The following is a 16208-nucleotide window of genomic DNA, read 5'->3' on the forward strand; positions in this document are numbered from 1 at the left end:
TCGCTTTGCTGTACCCAGTACCGAACTCACCACCTGGCTAGTGCATCGTGACTCTGAGACTGTGGTGTCTGCCAGCAGCCAGTCCAGCCCCAGCATCATCCTGGACAATGGGGCCGGCCTAGAGGACGTTAACAACCCTGACGCTACCCCGGCCATGAGGGGAGGAAGTGGAGCACCTGAATCCACGTACAACCTGACCACAACGGACAGCAGCCTGGGAGCTGTGGCCCCAGAGGGGAACCAGGAGCAGGGCAGCAGGGATGGAAATGACGACCTCACCAAAGAGGTAAAGCAGCTAACACTTGGGGAACATCTGTCCCGGAGGGGAAACACCCCCTTTTCACAGTCGCTCGTTGTCAACACTGTCTGTCACACAGCAGCATTTAGTCAATGCTTATGCTAAAGTAGACCAAGCAGTTGAGAAATCAAATATTAGGTTGTATGTACAGTTTATGAATGGCCTAATTTAGTGCTAAACTAGTGTTTCCTGTTAACAAAAATCAATTATATGCACACAAAACTTTAGTCTTCTTGTCCACTTAACAAGGGGCAACTTAGATTAATCAGTCTGATATTATTTTTATTGCATTTCACTACAGTTTGGGTTATGTCAGTACAAAACACAAGTTAGCTACAAAAAATGTAAAAAAGTATAAACTGAGTTTAGGTGAAAACACCTGTATTTTTCATGGTCGACACCGTTTTCTACCAGTGTCAGGTATTTTTAACCAAACCAGTTGAGTCACATTCATTACAGCTGTGGTCACAGTTTATGTTGGCCCTCAGCGTGCTACTTTTAAATGTACAGCATACAGTCATCTTCCTTAATATATGCTCTTAAAATGGCATGATAGAAACATTAACAATACAAATTTCTATCTATAGTAGTTCAACATTGTTAGTGGTTCTTTTTTTATGTAACAGTGGATTTAGGGACACACACACACAAAGTCATTCTTTGACTATGATAAACTGAAGCAGCTTTCTGATCACATGATAACCACCATGCCAGAGTGATTAAGTCATGGTTGCGTCATCTGACCATATTTCGGTTACATGATATGACTCTTTCCTTCCAAAATAACCCACTCAAATTAAATAAAAAGCCAAACTGCTTGTATAAAAGATGAGCAGTATATGTGCTGGCTTATTATCATAAATAAATAAATATTGTAAACCATAAATAACCCAGATATGTTGGGTTTCATTTCTACATTGCTACATTATGAATTAGATTTTGATACATTGAATGCCTGCACAATACCAGATTGTCAAAATAACTTTTCTCTTTAAAGGGCCATTTTCCAGTGGTTGCTGTATGTTTTTCCAGGACATTGACTTGATTGACATCCTGTGGCGACAGGACATCGACCTTGGTGCAGGAAGAGAAGTGTTCAACTACAGCAACCGTCTGAAGGAGAGTGAGGAGAAGCCCAACCCACAGGAGAACAAAGAGGGGAATGAGGAACAAGAGAGCTGGAGAAATGGAGTAAACCTACAAGGGGCTCAGCTAGTAGACGGGGAGACAGGAGAGAGTATTCCAGAGCAGGTTGGTAGATTAAGCGGCTCTTTATCTCCTATTGTCCAGTGGGAGGAGGCCCAGTTAACTGCCTCACACAACATAAAGCAAAATTAAAGCTCTGAGATAAAAGATAATTTGATCTGCTGAAAATGAGTCTATATTCATGGAAACATTTCCAAATTGTTTATTTTCACCATTTGCAAAAAACATGTGGGATGAAAAAACTGTAGAATTGCTGTTTGTATATAGTAATGTCATCTTGTTGTTGAGTCACACTGGCTGTGTAGACAGATGTTTAAGTTTTAGTGACCCAACAAGCTGCACACAAGCTCAGTTTACCAAGCTGTGATACACATTTATAACATCCAAGAGCAATTTTCAGTAGATTAGTGGATTTCAGAATTGCTCTCCCCTGTGACATATAAATGTAACAAAAACTCCTGGTGCACACACACACGCAGCAAATTCAGCGCTCATATTTGTGGTATTCATGACATCTGTAATGTTTTATGGAGAAGCTTAAACTGATAAAGAAGCAAATGCAAAAAAAGTTGTTCTTTTTATACTGTGTCAGAATGGTCTGACTTGACCAGCGCAGCTGAGCATGAACTAGGCAAAATACACAGAATATTTATTAACAATGCAAGGTTTCATTAATGCAACACACTAATATGGCACAAAGGTGTCTGTTTAGGACACTGAACTAAACCGACATTTAATCAAGACACACCTCACCTGTGTGTTTCGTAACAGCTTGTTCAGACTTGTGTGAAAACTGCTGGTCAGACTGGGGGTGCACTTCTGGTGAGCTGTTCATTGGTGGTTGGAACATGGCCTGCTATCGGTCTGTGACATGGGATTTCCCCACAAGGGTCTGTTGTCAGAACTAAAATGATTTATCCCTTTTTTTTTTTTTTTTTTTTCCTTGGTCCAGATCAGATTGAACCAAATTGCCGGTGTGAAAGTGCCCTAACAGAATAAATACTGTTTTGATGTGTTCTTCTGTTGGTGCCCAGCTCCCAAATCTCGGCTCACAGACTTCACTGTCTCTGCAAGAATGCCTGAGGCTGCTGGAGGCCACATTTCCTTTTGGAGAAGAATCTGAGGTAAAAGCAAAAAAAAACATTGTTTCACATGAAATGCAAGTAGTGTACAGCAAGATATTAATATATTACTTGCTGTGGAAAAACTGTTATATTAAAATGTAGGACATTTTCATTTAGTTTCCAGCCCCTGTTGTGACCCCAGAAACCACAGTTACCATTGAAGAAGTTCCTTCTACATCTCAGGCCCTCCCTCTGGCACCACAGCTGCCCCCAGCAGAGCCACAGTCAGACCTGGAGCAGCAGTGGCAAGACATCATGGCCATCATGGAGCTACAAGTATGTTGCGCCTTTTTCAGTGTTTCATTTCTGAATGTGTGGGATGTATTTATTTGTCTTCATGAGGTTGGTCCAAATGGAAAGCTGATAGCAAATTCAGAGAAAAGCCTTCACTTTTCAACATGTGTGATTTTAGGATCAAAGCAAATGTGGAAGAATGAAAACGTGCCTCTGAAATATGTCAAAGAACGACATAAATAGCAGGAATAACAGATTTTATGTCGTAATTATTTTGCACAAAAATGGCTGTTATAATTTGAGATCTATGTAGATTTCCCCTAATAAAATCTTTCTGTTGGAAGGCAATGGAAGTGAACAACACTTCAGTGCACCCCAACTCCAGCAGTGTCAATGACACAAATGGGACAACTGAATCAAACACCACAGCAAACTTTGAACATTCTCATCCAACACCGATAAACCAAGATGTCAGCCTTCACCAGGCCTCCCTCCCCAGCTGCAGCCAAGACTTCCCCCAGATTTTTCATCCCCAGCTGGAGTCCATTAACATCACCCCAAGAACCACCATGCTCAGACTTTCCTCCAGCAACTCCACCAACATCAACTCCACATTTGGAGCCACTAACCTGACTGGGATCTTTCTCCCACCACACATAAACAGCTCCAGTAACAACATGACAGCCACACCTATCCTCCCTGATCCATTCAGCGTCTTGCTTGAGGAGTCCATGCTTGATGAGATCAGCCTGCTGGACCTTGCCATGGAGGAGGGCTTCAGCCAGGCTCAGGCTTCCCAGCTGGAGGATGAGCTTGACTCAGATTCTGGTCTTTCCCTGGACTCCAGCCACAGCCCAGCCTCCCCAAGTAGCTCAGAGACATCCTGCTCCTCTGCAGCCTCTTCCTCGTCAATGTCTGCCACCTTCTCAGAGGAGGGAGCTGTGGGATACAGTACTGACTCTGAGGTGGCCACTGTGGAGACAGAGGAAGGTGCCGTTGGAGGTTATCAGCCTGGGTATAGCAAACTCTGCCGTATGAGCTATCAGGACCCATCCCAGTTCCACAGCCTCCCTCAGCTCGACAGCATTAGCCATAATCATACTTACAACCTGCCGCTTTCCTCTGCCTTCTCTGAGCACTCTGAGCTCCCCATCTCAGCTGGCAAGAAGAACGGTCGCGACAAACAGAACTCAAAGCTTCAGCCTCCTCATTGACTTGCTTGACAAACACTCGAGCCGTGACGAATACCGAGCCCGGGCCATGAAAATCCCCTTCTCCAACGACAAGATCATCAACCTGCCTGTCGAGGAGTTCAACGAGCTTCTGGCCAAGCACCACCTGAGTGAAGCCCAGCTAGCCCTCATCCGTGACATCCGCAGGCGTGGCAAGAACAAGATGGCGGCCCAGAACTGCCGCAAGCGCAAACTGGACACCATCATAAATCTGGAACAGGGTGTCCAAGACCTGAGGCGTGACAAGGCGCGGCTACTGAAGGAGAAGATGGAGTTCATTCGTTCCATCCGTCAGATGAAGCAGAAGGTACAAAGTCTTTACCATGAGGTGTTCACTCAGCTGCGGGATAATGAGGGCCGGCCCTATCCTCCCGGTGAGTTCTCGCTCCAGTACAGCGCTGATGGCAGCGTACTGATCATGCCCCGCAGCGTGACAACTGCTGAGCAGAACCGTAAGCCTGAGAAAAAACAAAAAGACAAAAAGAAGTGAGGGGGACAAACTGCTGTCATCACTATTACTTTGATAAATCAATATGAAAGATTTATGAAGATGCAAGAGAGATGCCCTTTTTTCCTTTAAGAAGATTATGGTGAGTAGAGAAATGGCATTGTTGACTACTCTTCCTGCATTAGTTTCTCCCTTTTAAATCTGTTCCTACATTTCTTTTTGTGGAAACAACTTTGAAGAAGAAGTAGCTCTTTGTTTGAGTACTGATATTTCATTATTTAGATGGTGGAAAACAAACAAGGAGAAGAGGGATATGAAAGGACATAAAACGAGCTATTAGAGAAACTTTAGCCGCTCTTTACCCTTTTGCACCAAACCACGAGGATGGATAAGAATGTAGGGTAAAAGAAGGGACCGGTAATGGGAGGAAAAGAACTGTCAACAAGGATGGTTGGAATAGCTATGCACCGAAGGTTTTAAAGGACTATCAGATCACACCCCATCCTGGAGACTTGGTGATTTTCATAGTCACTGATGCTTTTAAGTTGCAAATCTTCAGGCAAAGAACAGCACCTATGATTGTGGGAGTTTAGATACCAAAGGCTAAAGAAAGTCCATCATCTTAGGATGCCATTAACACCTATACCTATACTAACCAAAGGTTGTATAGTGCACATCACTTGATCTGAATCCATCTTAAATGCTCAAACGCTGCACTCTAATTCTGTAGGTTTGTATTTCAGTTTTGAGTCAGTGTGTGAGTGGCATCTGAGGCCCTAAACAGATTGGGCTAGATGTGTGAGAGGAGGTTGTGTTCCCAGGCTGGTCACTGCTGAAAGAGGCCTGGAGGTGAAGTCCTGCAGGAGGAGCAGATGGATGCTTTAGGGAGGAGGCACACTGCATTGCAAAGTGTATCAACTTTCTTATAAATTATACATAGCACTGTAATTTGTCTTTAAAAGGCTTGGCTATATGCATTTTGCCGTGTCTGTCGCTGTTCCTTCGCTGCAGGTTTAAATGCGGGAGCTGTGTTTAGGAAGGCTCTTATTAACTGTTCATAATCTGTACTATAATCAAGGTTATTAGGTCTAGCCACATCAGCTTTACATAAAAGCCTACACTTTTGTTGATTTGGAAACCTAACGTGGAGCCTGGAATCACCAGAGGAATTTAAGATACTGTGATGGGCCAGGAGCTTCAGAGAGTACTGCCAAGCCCAGGCTACAACAGAACCACGCTGTGGATTATTTGTCTTTCTTTCCTCTTGGATGCCCCGTTTTAAGCCTAAACCTAAAGCAGGCACAGTCGTCACTGTGGTGTAGCGATATTTGCCAGCGTTACCCTGTTGCGAGCCACCGGAGGCCATTTTTAACTGCTGTAAAGCCAAGATGTTTGGCTGAGATGTTACAAGTCCTGTATCTTTCAGTTTTAGTGTTGGTAACAACGTGAGCCAAGCTGTTATACCAGGTAAAAGGTATTTGAATGTGTGAAATGGCAGCGTGTGTCGTGGCCACTTTAATTTGAATGCCTTTATTTCACGATCTCATTATGTTCACGTTTCAGGTTTTGAGAGCTGAAGAAAAACGTTCTCAAAGTAGAAGTGCTATTACTTGTCTGTTTGAATGAAGTTTGTCCGTATGTTACACCACCCTCTAAGTAAAATTGGTCAGCTGAGGTTGTAGTTATGCTAGAATATTTACAAGAGGCTGAAGAGAACTTGCAACAGTCTGAAAGGAGAAATGTCCTCATTCAGTGTGATATTCAGGCATGAAACTCTGGTTAACATTCACTCCAGTGTAACACCAACTATTTAGTACTGCTACTACTTAGTGCACTTTTTTGTCTGTCCGGTTCTGTAAATATTTTCATGTTTGTCATGATCCATGTCGTTTGTCAAATGTTTCCATAGCAGTCTGACCCTCTGCTTTGAGTTTGGATGTGGTTTCCTGTTTTCAGATATTTGCTGGCAATCAAGAATTGTTTTTATTGATTAATAAAGTGTTTTTATTTTCACCTGTAACTCTTGTGTTCTCTGTTTTACTGGATGACCAGGGCTCGGTTGAGGCAACTGGGCCGGTCCATGTTGCAGATTTGAGGGACTTATCCTGATAAAACAACCAGGCTCTTTGAAGGAGCCCCAGGACCACAAATAGCCAGAACTGGTAACAGAGATGCACCTTATTGACTAAATGAATCACATATTTTTATTACTGTTCTCAAATGTAAATATTTGCTGCTTTTCTTAATCTCAGAGTGACTGCATTTTCAACTTGGTGGTACAAAACCAGACATTTAAAAAATGAACTCCTGACCACTGTGACGGGCATTTTCACTGTTTTAGAGCAAACAATTGATTGAGAAAATAATTAGCTGCGGCCTTACTAGTAGTAAAAGGTGACACCAGCGTGAAACAGCACAGTAACAAAAAGTGCTTTATTCTCCAAAAGCAACAAGCAAGACATTAGAAGGAGAAGCACTACAGAGATTAGCAATAACCAAATGAATCACTGAAGAGTTCAGAGCTGTACACCAAGCTGCCTAAGGAAAAAGCTAAGATGACCGTTTACCTTTAAAAGCACCAGTAAACTAAGTAAAAAAAGGCACACTAATAAAATAAAAACATCACCTCACTGATACAACATCATGGCATGATGAGCGGGCACTGGACCAAATAACTGAAAATGATGCTGAATCTGCCGAACGACTCGTAAAACTGGAATGGATACGAAAAATTAACACTGCGTGTTACAGCTCCTTTCGTCTGGGTTTTGTCAAGCAAATCTGAAGCATATATACACTTAGATTTTATCCAGATAAAAGTGGAGTCAAGTGACAGATACTACACCAAAAGACAAATGAGTCCAGTGGTGCCTTGCTTATCTCTGCACCCTTCCCTGACCCCCCCCCCCCCCACCCCCCTGTTCAAATACAGCGAAGTTCAAAACTACAGTTTTTCTTTCTTCCCCGTGTTAGTTTTTGTCGTCCTTCTTCTCGTCTTCGGAGGGATATGAGTGCCAAGTGAGTCTCTCCTCGTAGAACGAGATGACCACCTGTGGACACTTCACGTTAGCCTCCTTCGCTGGCACCAGGTCAGCTTCATCTGAGTTCTTCCTATACAAACATCAAGCACACAACAAATGCAGCTAACCGTGCACAGACAAAAATGTAATTACATTTAAATCCCCAACAAACAGGGCAGTCTGTCAGGCACCGACATTCAGTCTCAGCTGTTACTGTGCTGTACAGTGCATACACACCATTTCATGAGGAACATGAGTTCTCCTGTGGAATCTGTGGCACCAATAATCCTTTCTGGATCCAGACCCCGAGCGAATCCCCTTAGCTTCTCTGTCTGAGGATTACACAGTAAAATGCAACCTCACTTAATCAAAATCAAGATTTTAGCATGAACTGGATCTGAATTTAAAACAAGTCAAGGACTGACACAGAAACTGCTATAAAAGCAGGCCAAAAATGGCTGCACACGTAGAGCTAATGTTAATTTGATGATGTCTGTGTGTAGTTCCAATAGACGCCCAGATACTGATCAGCATAATGAAGGAGTGTGGGTCAACAATGCTGCCCCCTTGGTTTGTTGAGACTGAATCCAAAAGTTCAGACTGTGACACACTCAGCTTCACTGTTTAACATTCTTGAATTAACCTCAGTGTCATATTTTTTCTTCTATATATTTGTAGAACTGCAGCTAACAATTACTTTGAATGCTGATTATTTTCTGAATTTGTCCAAAGCCTAAAGAGGTGTTTACTTCACTCTGTATGTATGACAAATAACAGTGTCAGACCTTCAAATTTGAGGAGCTGAAACCTGTGAATGCTCAGCATGTTTGTTGCACATTTGACTACCCAACTAGTCATTTGTGCTCTACATATTTGTACAATATTCTACAATTAAATGCTGTTTTGGGTCAGCACCACATCTGTTTGGAAAACACCTGTGGGTAATTCATTCTCTGAATGCCGGAACCAAAACAAACTCCTGAAAAGTTTGCAGACAGTGGATGTGTGAGCACACAGAATCTATACTACGCGTGGAGGATGGAAAACTAGGAATTTGGACTTACATCATCTTTTTTCTTCTTTGATTTACTTTCATCTCCTTCTGCGTCTCCGGTCGCCTTCCTCTTTCCATCGTGTGCCGATTTCTGTGACTGCAGAAATTCTGCAATCAAATCTGGACAGTCCAAGTTGTCTTCTGGCTCCCATGTGTTATCTTCACTGCAGATATCAGTACAGTATTTGTCAGCTGATAAAGAAGCCAGTACTTAATTCTTTTCTATGTTCTAATTTAATCACAAGCTCTGATTTAGAGGACTGAGTGAACGAAGTGACATGAGCCCACCAGAATTTCTCTGGCATTTATTAAAGACACCTTTAAATATGTTTAGAATAACAACTCCACAGTCAAACTCACTCAGAGAAGCCTTTCCACTTGAGAAGGTACTCTACTCTTCCTTTCACCACCCGCCGATTCAGTACCTTTTCCACCACATATTCTTCCTCCTCCTCCTCCTCCTCCGGCACATCATCTGCCTTCTTGTCCTTCTTCTCAGCTGAAGTCATTTTGCTCTCTGATGGGTGAGAAGCAGGAGCAATGAGCAGAAAGTTACCATTCCTGAGGACACTTGCTTTTTTTAACAGCTGCTGAGCCTTGAAACGGAAAACGGTCTCTGCCCGCAGGTGTTTGAGATCCAGTTTTAGATATTCACATTTCTTTGTGACATGTCACTTTGCTGAGTACAGGTTCAAATGGATGACAAACATTTACATTGCCACTTTGCTCACATACATTACTGGTATTCATTCCTTGACTCTTGACACACACCTTACCCCACAAGGACAAGTGATACAGATACATTTATGTTAGAAAATAATGATACATGAGACCTTCTGTAACAGTAGGACCATCGCTAGAGGGTTCTGTAGTCAGGCTCATACTCATCAGGTAGACCTGGGGACCAGCAGGTTCCTGGTCAACGTCAAGATTGTTGCATGAAGGAAGCAAGCAGGAATCAAGATGGTAGAAAGGAGAAAACAGCATTGGAGAATGGGATTCATTGAACAAAATACACGGGTGACCGTGTGAGGCAATGCAGACCACCAGCAAATAATGTCTCATAACTTAACAGTCTGTACAGTCAGAACTAATTTACCCATGGATATGTACAATTGATATTTATAGTAAGATATGTAGGGTAATGCACGATGTACAAGACTATGATTCAAATTCTAAGCTTAATGTGCCTTGTCCATTACTTGCAATTTGAATCCATGTTGTAGATCGTACATTACCCCACATATCTTATTGTAAATATCAATTGTACATATCCATCGGTAAATTGGTTCTGACTGTACAGACTGTAGATACTGTGCACACTGCACTTCTGGTTAGATGCTAAACTGTATTTCGTTGCCTTGTACTTGTAAAGTTGAATCTAATCTAATCAAACCTAAAACTTCTTTATGGCCTGTTATGCGTATGTTTTCTTTGTCTAGGGCAGAAACCCTCTATCAATAACTTTCCAATGATGTTTGCCCAAAAGGCGGGACCTCCTCTCACCTGAGCTGGAATCCGTGTTTAAGCATTGTATTAATAATTTATCTTGCAAAATGACTCAAATGATAATCGATCATAAAAATACCTTAGAGATGATTACGTTTTTGTCGATCAGCTAATTTGGTCTCAGTTATTGATTTATACTGATCTGCATTTCCTGAAGTTACCCGTGTACCTCACGACATGGTGTAAACTCACTGGACCTCTAATGGGAGGCGAATGCATCTTAGCGGGAATGCAAAATATGGACTCATTAAATGTATTATTGATCACCGTTAACAAGATGATTGCACAGAGTAGCTACCTTGGTGTTTATAATTTTACTAATTGATAAAGCGATGGCAGAACGGGGGGAGGGGAGGGGGACATGGCTGTGCAATGTTTGCAACACCTGGCAGCGGTTGAGCGGACAGTCAGGCTGGCGTGGAAATGCAGAGCTGATAATAAAACGAATATTTTGACCTACTTTAAACTGACGTGGTGTATAAAAACCCATGCATCCTCAATTTTGGGGAGATTTCCGCTGCTAACATTAGCTAGCGAGGAGAGAGAGAAACCAGCCGCACGACAAAGCCTTGAAGAACCCGGTTTGCAGCTACCTGGTGTCTCCTCCATATTGCTTTCCCGTTAGCAACTAACATAGTCTGGAATGTGTGTCGATTACAGTGATTATTATTAGTCATATTTTGGTATGAAACGCGTCTCCTAACTAAGCGCAGAACCGCTTTCCATCCGCCACTGAAAATATGCACATTATCGGCTAGCTAATGTTAGACTCGTGCACAATCAACCGTAACAACACGTTAGGACGGAGGAGGGAAAACAGAAATCAAACTCACCGGTGTCTTACAAATTTAACTGGTTTTAAAAGTTCCACCCGAACCGAAATTTAAAAACGCGAACAGCCTTGTCTCGCAATAATACGGCGGCTACGTCTGTTTATGTTGGTTTGTTGTGAAAATACAGAACCGCTAGCTTGGCTACAGCGAAATGTGTCGTTTCCGCCCCGTCGTCTGGTTAAGAAGGGGAAAAAAAAGCCCACTGGTCCGTTGGAGCGCGGACGGTGCAGTTTCGCAGATTACACAGCATCTGGATTTACTCGTCACCGCAACAGCAGTCCGTCGTGCTGCGCACTTGTCATTTATAGATCTGTGACAAGTGAGTGTGAGCAGACAACGGACTGAATCAATGGCACAGCCTCATCGATGATGGAGGCAGAAGAAAGATACTGTAAAATAAATACAGTAAATAGTCAGAAGATGTCCTAACACACTTTGAAACAATTAGTGGCAGACAGTTTACTCAAGGACTTCACTTAGTCTTTACAGTTCCCTATACTGAGTCCACGTTTTGCAACTAAAACCCCCCAGACACATTTCAGCTCTTGTATCAGAACGCCGACATTTGTCGCCCAACAAGAAAACGTTGTCACTCATTAGGCTAGATTACCCTCCCTCCTCCGGTTAGCTTTACAATATGGATGACTATTTTTTTAAGAATCTGTTTTTATTTAGCTCAAAAATCTGTGAGATAGGGAAAAGTGCATCCTGTGCTAATGTGGACATTTTGAAATAAAATTTTTAAAAAAGGTGTGTGAACTCCCCTTTTTGTGTTTTGGATTTTGACTTTGGTTATACACACTCCAACTCCCCATTATTTGTCTTCAGTTGAGCGCAGTAGTCTTCATATTTATTTATCTGTAATGCCTGTTTTCAATACAACATGAAGAAGGACACTTCTATATGCTCCTGGAGATATATGTCTCAGAAATTAATCAGAAATGCTGCAATATGTACAGAATGTTATAGAATTTTCGTTTTTTTATTTATGATTTGAAACCACGCCCCTCTCTACGTACGCACGTTGCCGTAACCCGTTACGTCTTGGTGTGACGTGAAAACGCAGTCTGGTGTTTGTGACTTGTGATATGGAAATGGGAGTGCTCGCAAAAACAAGGGTCTGTGTTTGAGGATTTCTTAAGTAAGACTTACATAGAAAGAGGACGACACCGATAACAGGCGGCTGGACACTCTCACAGCAGCTAACACACCTAATGAAAGTAAGTAGTAGCAGCCTTTAGCTGCTTTTTGCTTTGAGAAGTCAAGTCATTCAGGCCGGACAACTGCTAACTAGCGAACTTGGCTACAGCAACTGCACTGTTGAAAGCCCTAAGGTTTCATTTTCATTAACAGTTAGCTATATGACAGCGACATCTCCTAATTTGGGATTTCAGCAGTACTTTATTGTGCTTCCTCCGGTTTCTCTACACAGTATTAGGAGATCGGATCCAGCCGTTAAAGTTGTTAAATTCAGGCATCTATTTCATGCAGTTATTTGTACAGTTAAGCAGGGATACCCACCTCACAGAATAAATATTGTTTTAATTGAGAGACAGCCGTTGTAAGCATGGGCCGATTATGAAACAAGGGGGTCCAGGGAACAAAACTGTTGGTCCCCCCTCTCTTTGTGGCATGTTTGTGGTATTTATAGTATTTGAAAGGATGAATTTTGACTTAATAAGCTTGGAAGTTGAAAGAAAAATAAGGCGAGTTTCCCAGTTCAGGCAGTTTAGCCTTGGTGATTGTTCACCAAGAATTACAGCAGTATAAAAAGGTACCATCTTCGCAAAGAGTCAGTGGGGTGCATTTGGGACTTACAGTATATTAATTATAGAAATCTCTGACATAAAATTAAATTTGTAATGATAATGTCCTTTACTTCATACCTTTCATGGCAAATCATATGCTTCACGGTGAGTTGCAAAAACAAGTTTGATACAGCATGTCAAGAAGCCATGTTAAAAACAGCCTCTGGTATTCCATACCCTAAGTCCACAGCCTACAGATCACATTTTGCTTTGTATTGACCCAGGAAAACTTTAGACAGAGACAAAACCTATGTCACAATGCCACAATCACAAAGTCAGCCCAAGAGAAAAGACTATTGGCGATTGAACAAATAGCTGAAAGTCCAGGAGAAGTGGCTGCTTGTTGCTCACTGAAAAAGCTGTAAGGAGTCTAAATACAGTATATTGCTCCTGAGTGGGAAAGAGAAACGCCTGCAAGAGTGACTCAGTTCATGTTAGCTGACCAGCTTCTCTTTTAGTGAATCAGTCATTTTCTCATGACAGCACTATAGCGGATGTGAACTATCCGTTTTTTTAAAATTCCCTCATTGATTTCTCCTTTCGTTGCAGTGCAGCACTTGGTAGGATGATCAGGAATCACGAAGAAGATGTAAGTGACTTCCCTCTCTCTGTCTTTCTACATTAAATAACGTGTTAATTTCTAACGTGAGTTCTCATGGTGGTGAAATCTAAAATATACACGTCTTCTTTTTAAACAAACGTCCAATTAAGTGCTAGAGAACAATGCCTCCATTGACGTTTAAAAGCATTTGAGGAACTGTATCGCTGTAGAAATGTTGTTGTGCTCACACAGTAATCTGGATCTGTCTCCTGATTTAACTGTGACGCAGTAAAACACACAAACATGAGCTCACAAACACAGCCATTTTTTATGTAAAGCTGTGTATGTGTGAATTTGTTCCACCCTTCAGGAATTTGTTGCAGTGCGGGTCCAAGATCCTCGCATTCAGAATGAAGCTTCCTGGAATTCATACGTGGATTATAAGATATTCTTACATGTGAGTCCTGACATTTAAATTGGAAATATGTTCAGCCGCAACTTTAGCTTGAGCTGCATAATCGGCCACTAGTCTGCTTACCGCTTTAGTCATTTTCCAAGCAGAAATGTCCAACTGTGCTCTTCTTTCAGCTTCTCCAGTGTGAAGATTGGCTGCTTCCTTTATTTTATATTAGTGTCAATATAATACCTTTAAGTTTTGGCCTGTTGATCAGACAAAAGAAAGACATTTGCAGACGCCCCATGTTATTTATAGAGCGTGTTTCAAGATACCCAAACAGTCTTTAATAAAAACACACTAAAAGCAAACACATTAAATCATATCATGTAGCAGGAGACTTTAAATCAGAAATTCAGTTAGCCCTTATGAAAACTGCCACACACATAAACCTACAAATAAAACAATTTGATGATGCTAGGGTTTCTCTCAGATAATTACTAGAAGTTGTGTACCAGTGTAGTAGTTTTTGAGACTAATCTACAGGCTTACAGTTCTCTATTAAGTCTGTCTTTTACTACTAACAAGATAAAGAGATATAGGAGCAGAAGTTATCTGCAGCTTCAAGTGCCACTTCCTAAATAATCATTTTGTGACTTCTTTAGATTCAGCCAACTTAACCTGAGTCTTTGGAAACCACTGTTTGCAGCAGACAGATTGTTTACATTGTGTTTGGGCAAAGGTTTTTGGTGGTGTCGTGGTGCAGGCCATTCGGTTGTGCTGATGAATGCTGTGTCAGCAGAAATGTTCCGTGCCCAGGCAAGTGTCATGTGGCTACTGACTCATGACTTCTGGTTGAGAAAAGGTGACGTCTTGTGGTCTTATGTCAGTTTGTCTGTGGCCGATACGTTTTTGCTTCATATGTACAGTACAGTGTTTGAATTAGAAGTAAAAGTAGCTTTTCCAGAGCTTCACAGAAACGTCAGGAAACAGAAACCAATACTTCATGCTGCTTTTGTTATAAGTCACTGTACAGAAACTGAAGCTTAAATTTCATTGTTGATGGGTTTAAATATTTTCAAGGCAGTAACATTAGTTCTAAAATGTTTTTTTGTGTGTTTTCTTAAGCCTATCTGAAAAATCTCCAGTACTGTTGTTCCAGACCTTTGACCGCCAATTTAGTCATTTTTGAATTAATCCATTCATCTGTTTTGAGCTGCTTAATCAGGTCTTGCTTAAGTATTGAACTGAGTGAAGCCTGCACAAATTTCCAACCTAACATGAAACAGTGATGGATATTTGTCTAAAATATTTTAAAGTTCCTAAAATACATTTAGACTGTTCATACCAATACAACAAAAAGCAATCTATAGGGCTGCAAGTAACAGTTTTTTCATTATTGATTAATCTTCAGATTATTATTCATTTTGTCAATAAAACTTTAGAAGCCACTGACACCCTCACAAAACAGCTATTAGAATATCAAAATAGTTTCCAGTTTCTCTGCTGATCAATTAATCAAATAGCTAATTGTTGCTAAAGAGTATGGTGAGCACTTCTGCTTACTGTGGAAAAACATTTTCTCCACTGATGTAAACTGATCATCTGCTTTAATGTTTCTGAAATTTGATCAGCGCAGCTTATCATGCGATTAATTACCCCGTCAGACGGCAGCTTATTAATGTGAACATCAGTGGTCACATGTCACTGGAACTAGTCCGTGATGTCAAATCAAATCAAATTTTATTTGTATAGCGCCAAATCACAACAAAAGTCATCTCAGGACACTTTACAAAGTAAGGTCTAGACCTTACTGTTATCAATATTATTACATAGAGAAAACCAAACAAATCCCCCTTGAGCGAGCACTTGGCAACAGTGGGGAGGAAAAACTCCCTTTAACAGAAGAAACCTCCGACAGACCCCGGCTCTTGGTGGGTGGCCTTTTGCCTCGACCGGTTGGGGTGAGTGGATAGAGGAGAGACAAAAGAAGAAAAGCAACAAGACACAACAATCAAACACTGATCAGGTGTTATTATTTGTCACTTGTAAAGTAAGGAATGGTTCTTAATTCTTCAATAATTTAATGTACGGGAGAGAGGAGACACACAGTTACCGATGTGTAATGGTGGCATATAGAAGCATAGGGAGAGAGAGCAGAGCAGAGCAGAGCAGAGCAGAGCAGGAGGGGAGGGGAAAGAAACTCAGAGCATCATGGGGCCCCCCAGCAGCCTAGGCCTATAGCAGCATAACTAAGGGAAGGCTCAGGGTCACCTGATCCAGCCCTAACTATAAGCTTTATCAAAAAGGAACATCTTAAGTCCAATCTTAAAAGTAGAGAGGGTGTCTGGGCCGGATTATGGATTCTGTTGCTCCGCTGAGGAGGAAAAGAACTAGGAACCTCTCTGATCCTTGGCTGAATGACGTCACGCAGGCCTATCGGAGACTATGCAGGCAGGCAGAGCGGAAATGGCGGGAGGATGGGCCGCAAGGTTTCTTAGACATTC

General features: G+C 41.8%; 3 protein-coding genes across 6 annotated transcripts in view; 2 read left to right on the plus strand and 1 right to left on the minus strand.

The window, feature by feature from the left end:
- The window catches only part of nfe2l1b (nfe2 like bZIP transcription factor 1b), a 7568-nt gene extending 1006 nt beyond the window's left edge, over positions 1–6562 (plus strand). Inside the window, 6 exon segments of the mRNA XM_020604709.1 lie at positions 1–286; positions 1331–1549; positions 2539–2628; positions 2746–2904; positions 3207–4073; positions 4075–6562. The exon segment at positions 1–286 is cut by the window's left edge and continues 15 nt beyond it. Of these exon segments, the coding sequence (XP_020460365.1) occupies positions 1–286; positions 1331–1549; positions 2539–2628; positions 2746–2904; positions 3207–4073; positions 4075–4584 (2131 nt within the window). The 3' untranslated portion in view covers positions 4585–6562.
- A 388-nt stretch (positions 6563–6950) lies between these two features.
- On the minus strand, positions 6951–11549 carry cbx1b (chromobox homolog 1b (HP1 beta homolog Drosophila)). Of its 3 annotated transcripts, none has more exons than XM_020604745.1 (6): positions 11437–11549; positions 9450–9531; positions 8977–9133; positions 8627–8780; positions 7800–7894; positions 6951–7653 (listed from the first exon to the last, which is right to left on the minus strand). In XM_020604745.1, exons 2-6 carry the CDS (start codon positions 9502–9504, stop codon positions 7512–7514), a joined length of 603 nt encoding a protein of 200 aa, XP_020460401.1. In that variant the 5' UTR covers positions 9505–9531; positions 11437–11549; the 3' UTR covers positions 6951–7511. The 3 variants fall into 3 exon arrangements, with proteins under 3 accessions (XP_020460401.1, XP_020460400.1, XP_020460402.1); XM_020604744.1 differs by lacking the exon at positions 11437–11549 and adding an exon at positions 10959–11321; XM_020604746.1 differs by lacking the exons at positions 9450–9531; positions 11437–11549 and adding an exon at positions 10959–11322.
- Positions 11550–12003: 454 nt separating this feature from the next.
- snx11 (sorting nexin 11) overlaps positions 12004–16208 on the plus strand; it is a 13512-nt gene continuing 9307 nt past the window's right edge. Inside the window, exons 1-3 of one of the 2 annotated variants that reach the window (XM_020604719.1) lie at positions 12004–12178; positions 13316–13355; positions 13678–13764. In XM_020604719.1, coding sequence (XP_020460375.1) covers positions 13332–13355; positions 13678–13764 — 111 coding nt within the window. In that variant the 5' untranslated portion in view covers positions 12004–12178; positions 13316–13331. The remainder of the gene's footprint in view (positions 12179–13315; positions 13356–13677; positions 13765–16208) is intronic. The other variant, XM_020604720.1, reaches the window with a different exon arrangement.

This window comes from Monopterus albus, unplaced genomic scaffold (assembly GCF_001952655.1).
Source record: "Monopterus albus unplaced genomic scaffold, M_albus_1.0 scaffold67.1, whole genome shotgun sequence".
In the NCBI taxonomy this organism is placed as follows: Eukaryota; Metazoa; Chordata; class Actinopteri; order Synbranchiformes; family Synbranchidae; genus Monopterus; species Monopterus albus.

Bases quoted from the DNA above. Each gene is read 5' to 3' on its own strand.
- cbx1b (XM_020604745.1), bottom strand. From the start codon at position 9,504: ATGAGTATGAGCCTGACTACAGAACCCTCTAGCGATGGTCCTACTGTT. The intron at 8,781-8,976 runs GTGAGTTTGACT...TGATATCTGCAG, and splicing joins AAGTGGAAAGGCTTCTCTGA to TGAAGATAACACATGGGAGC. The intron at 7,654-7,799 runs GTGTGTATGCAC...ATGTTTGTATAG, and splicing joins CTCATGTTCCTCATGAAATG to GAAGAACTCAGATGAAGCTG.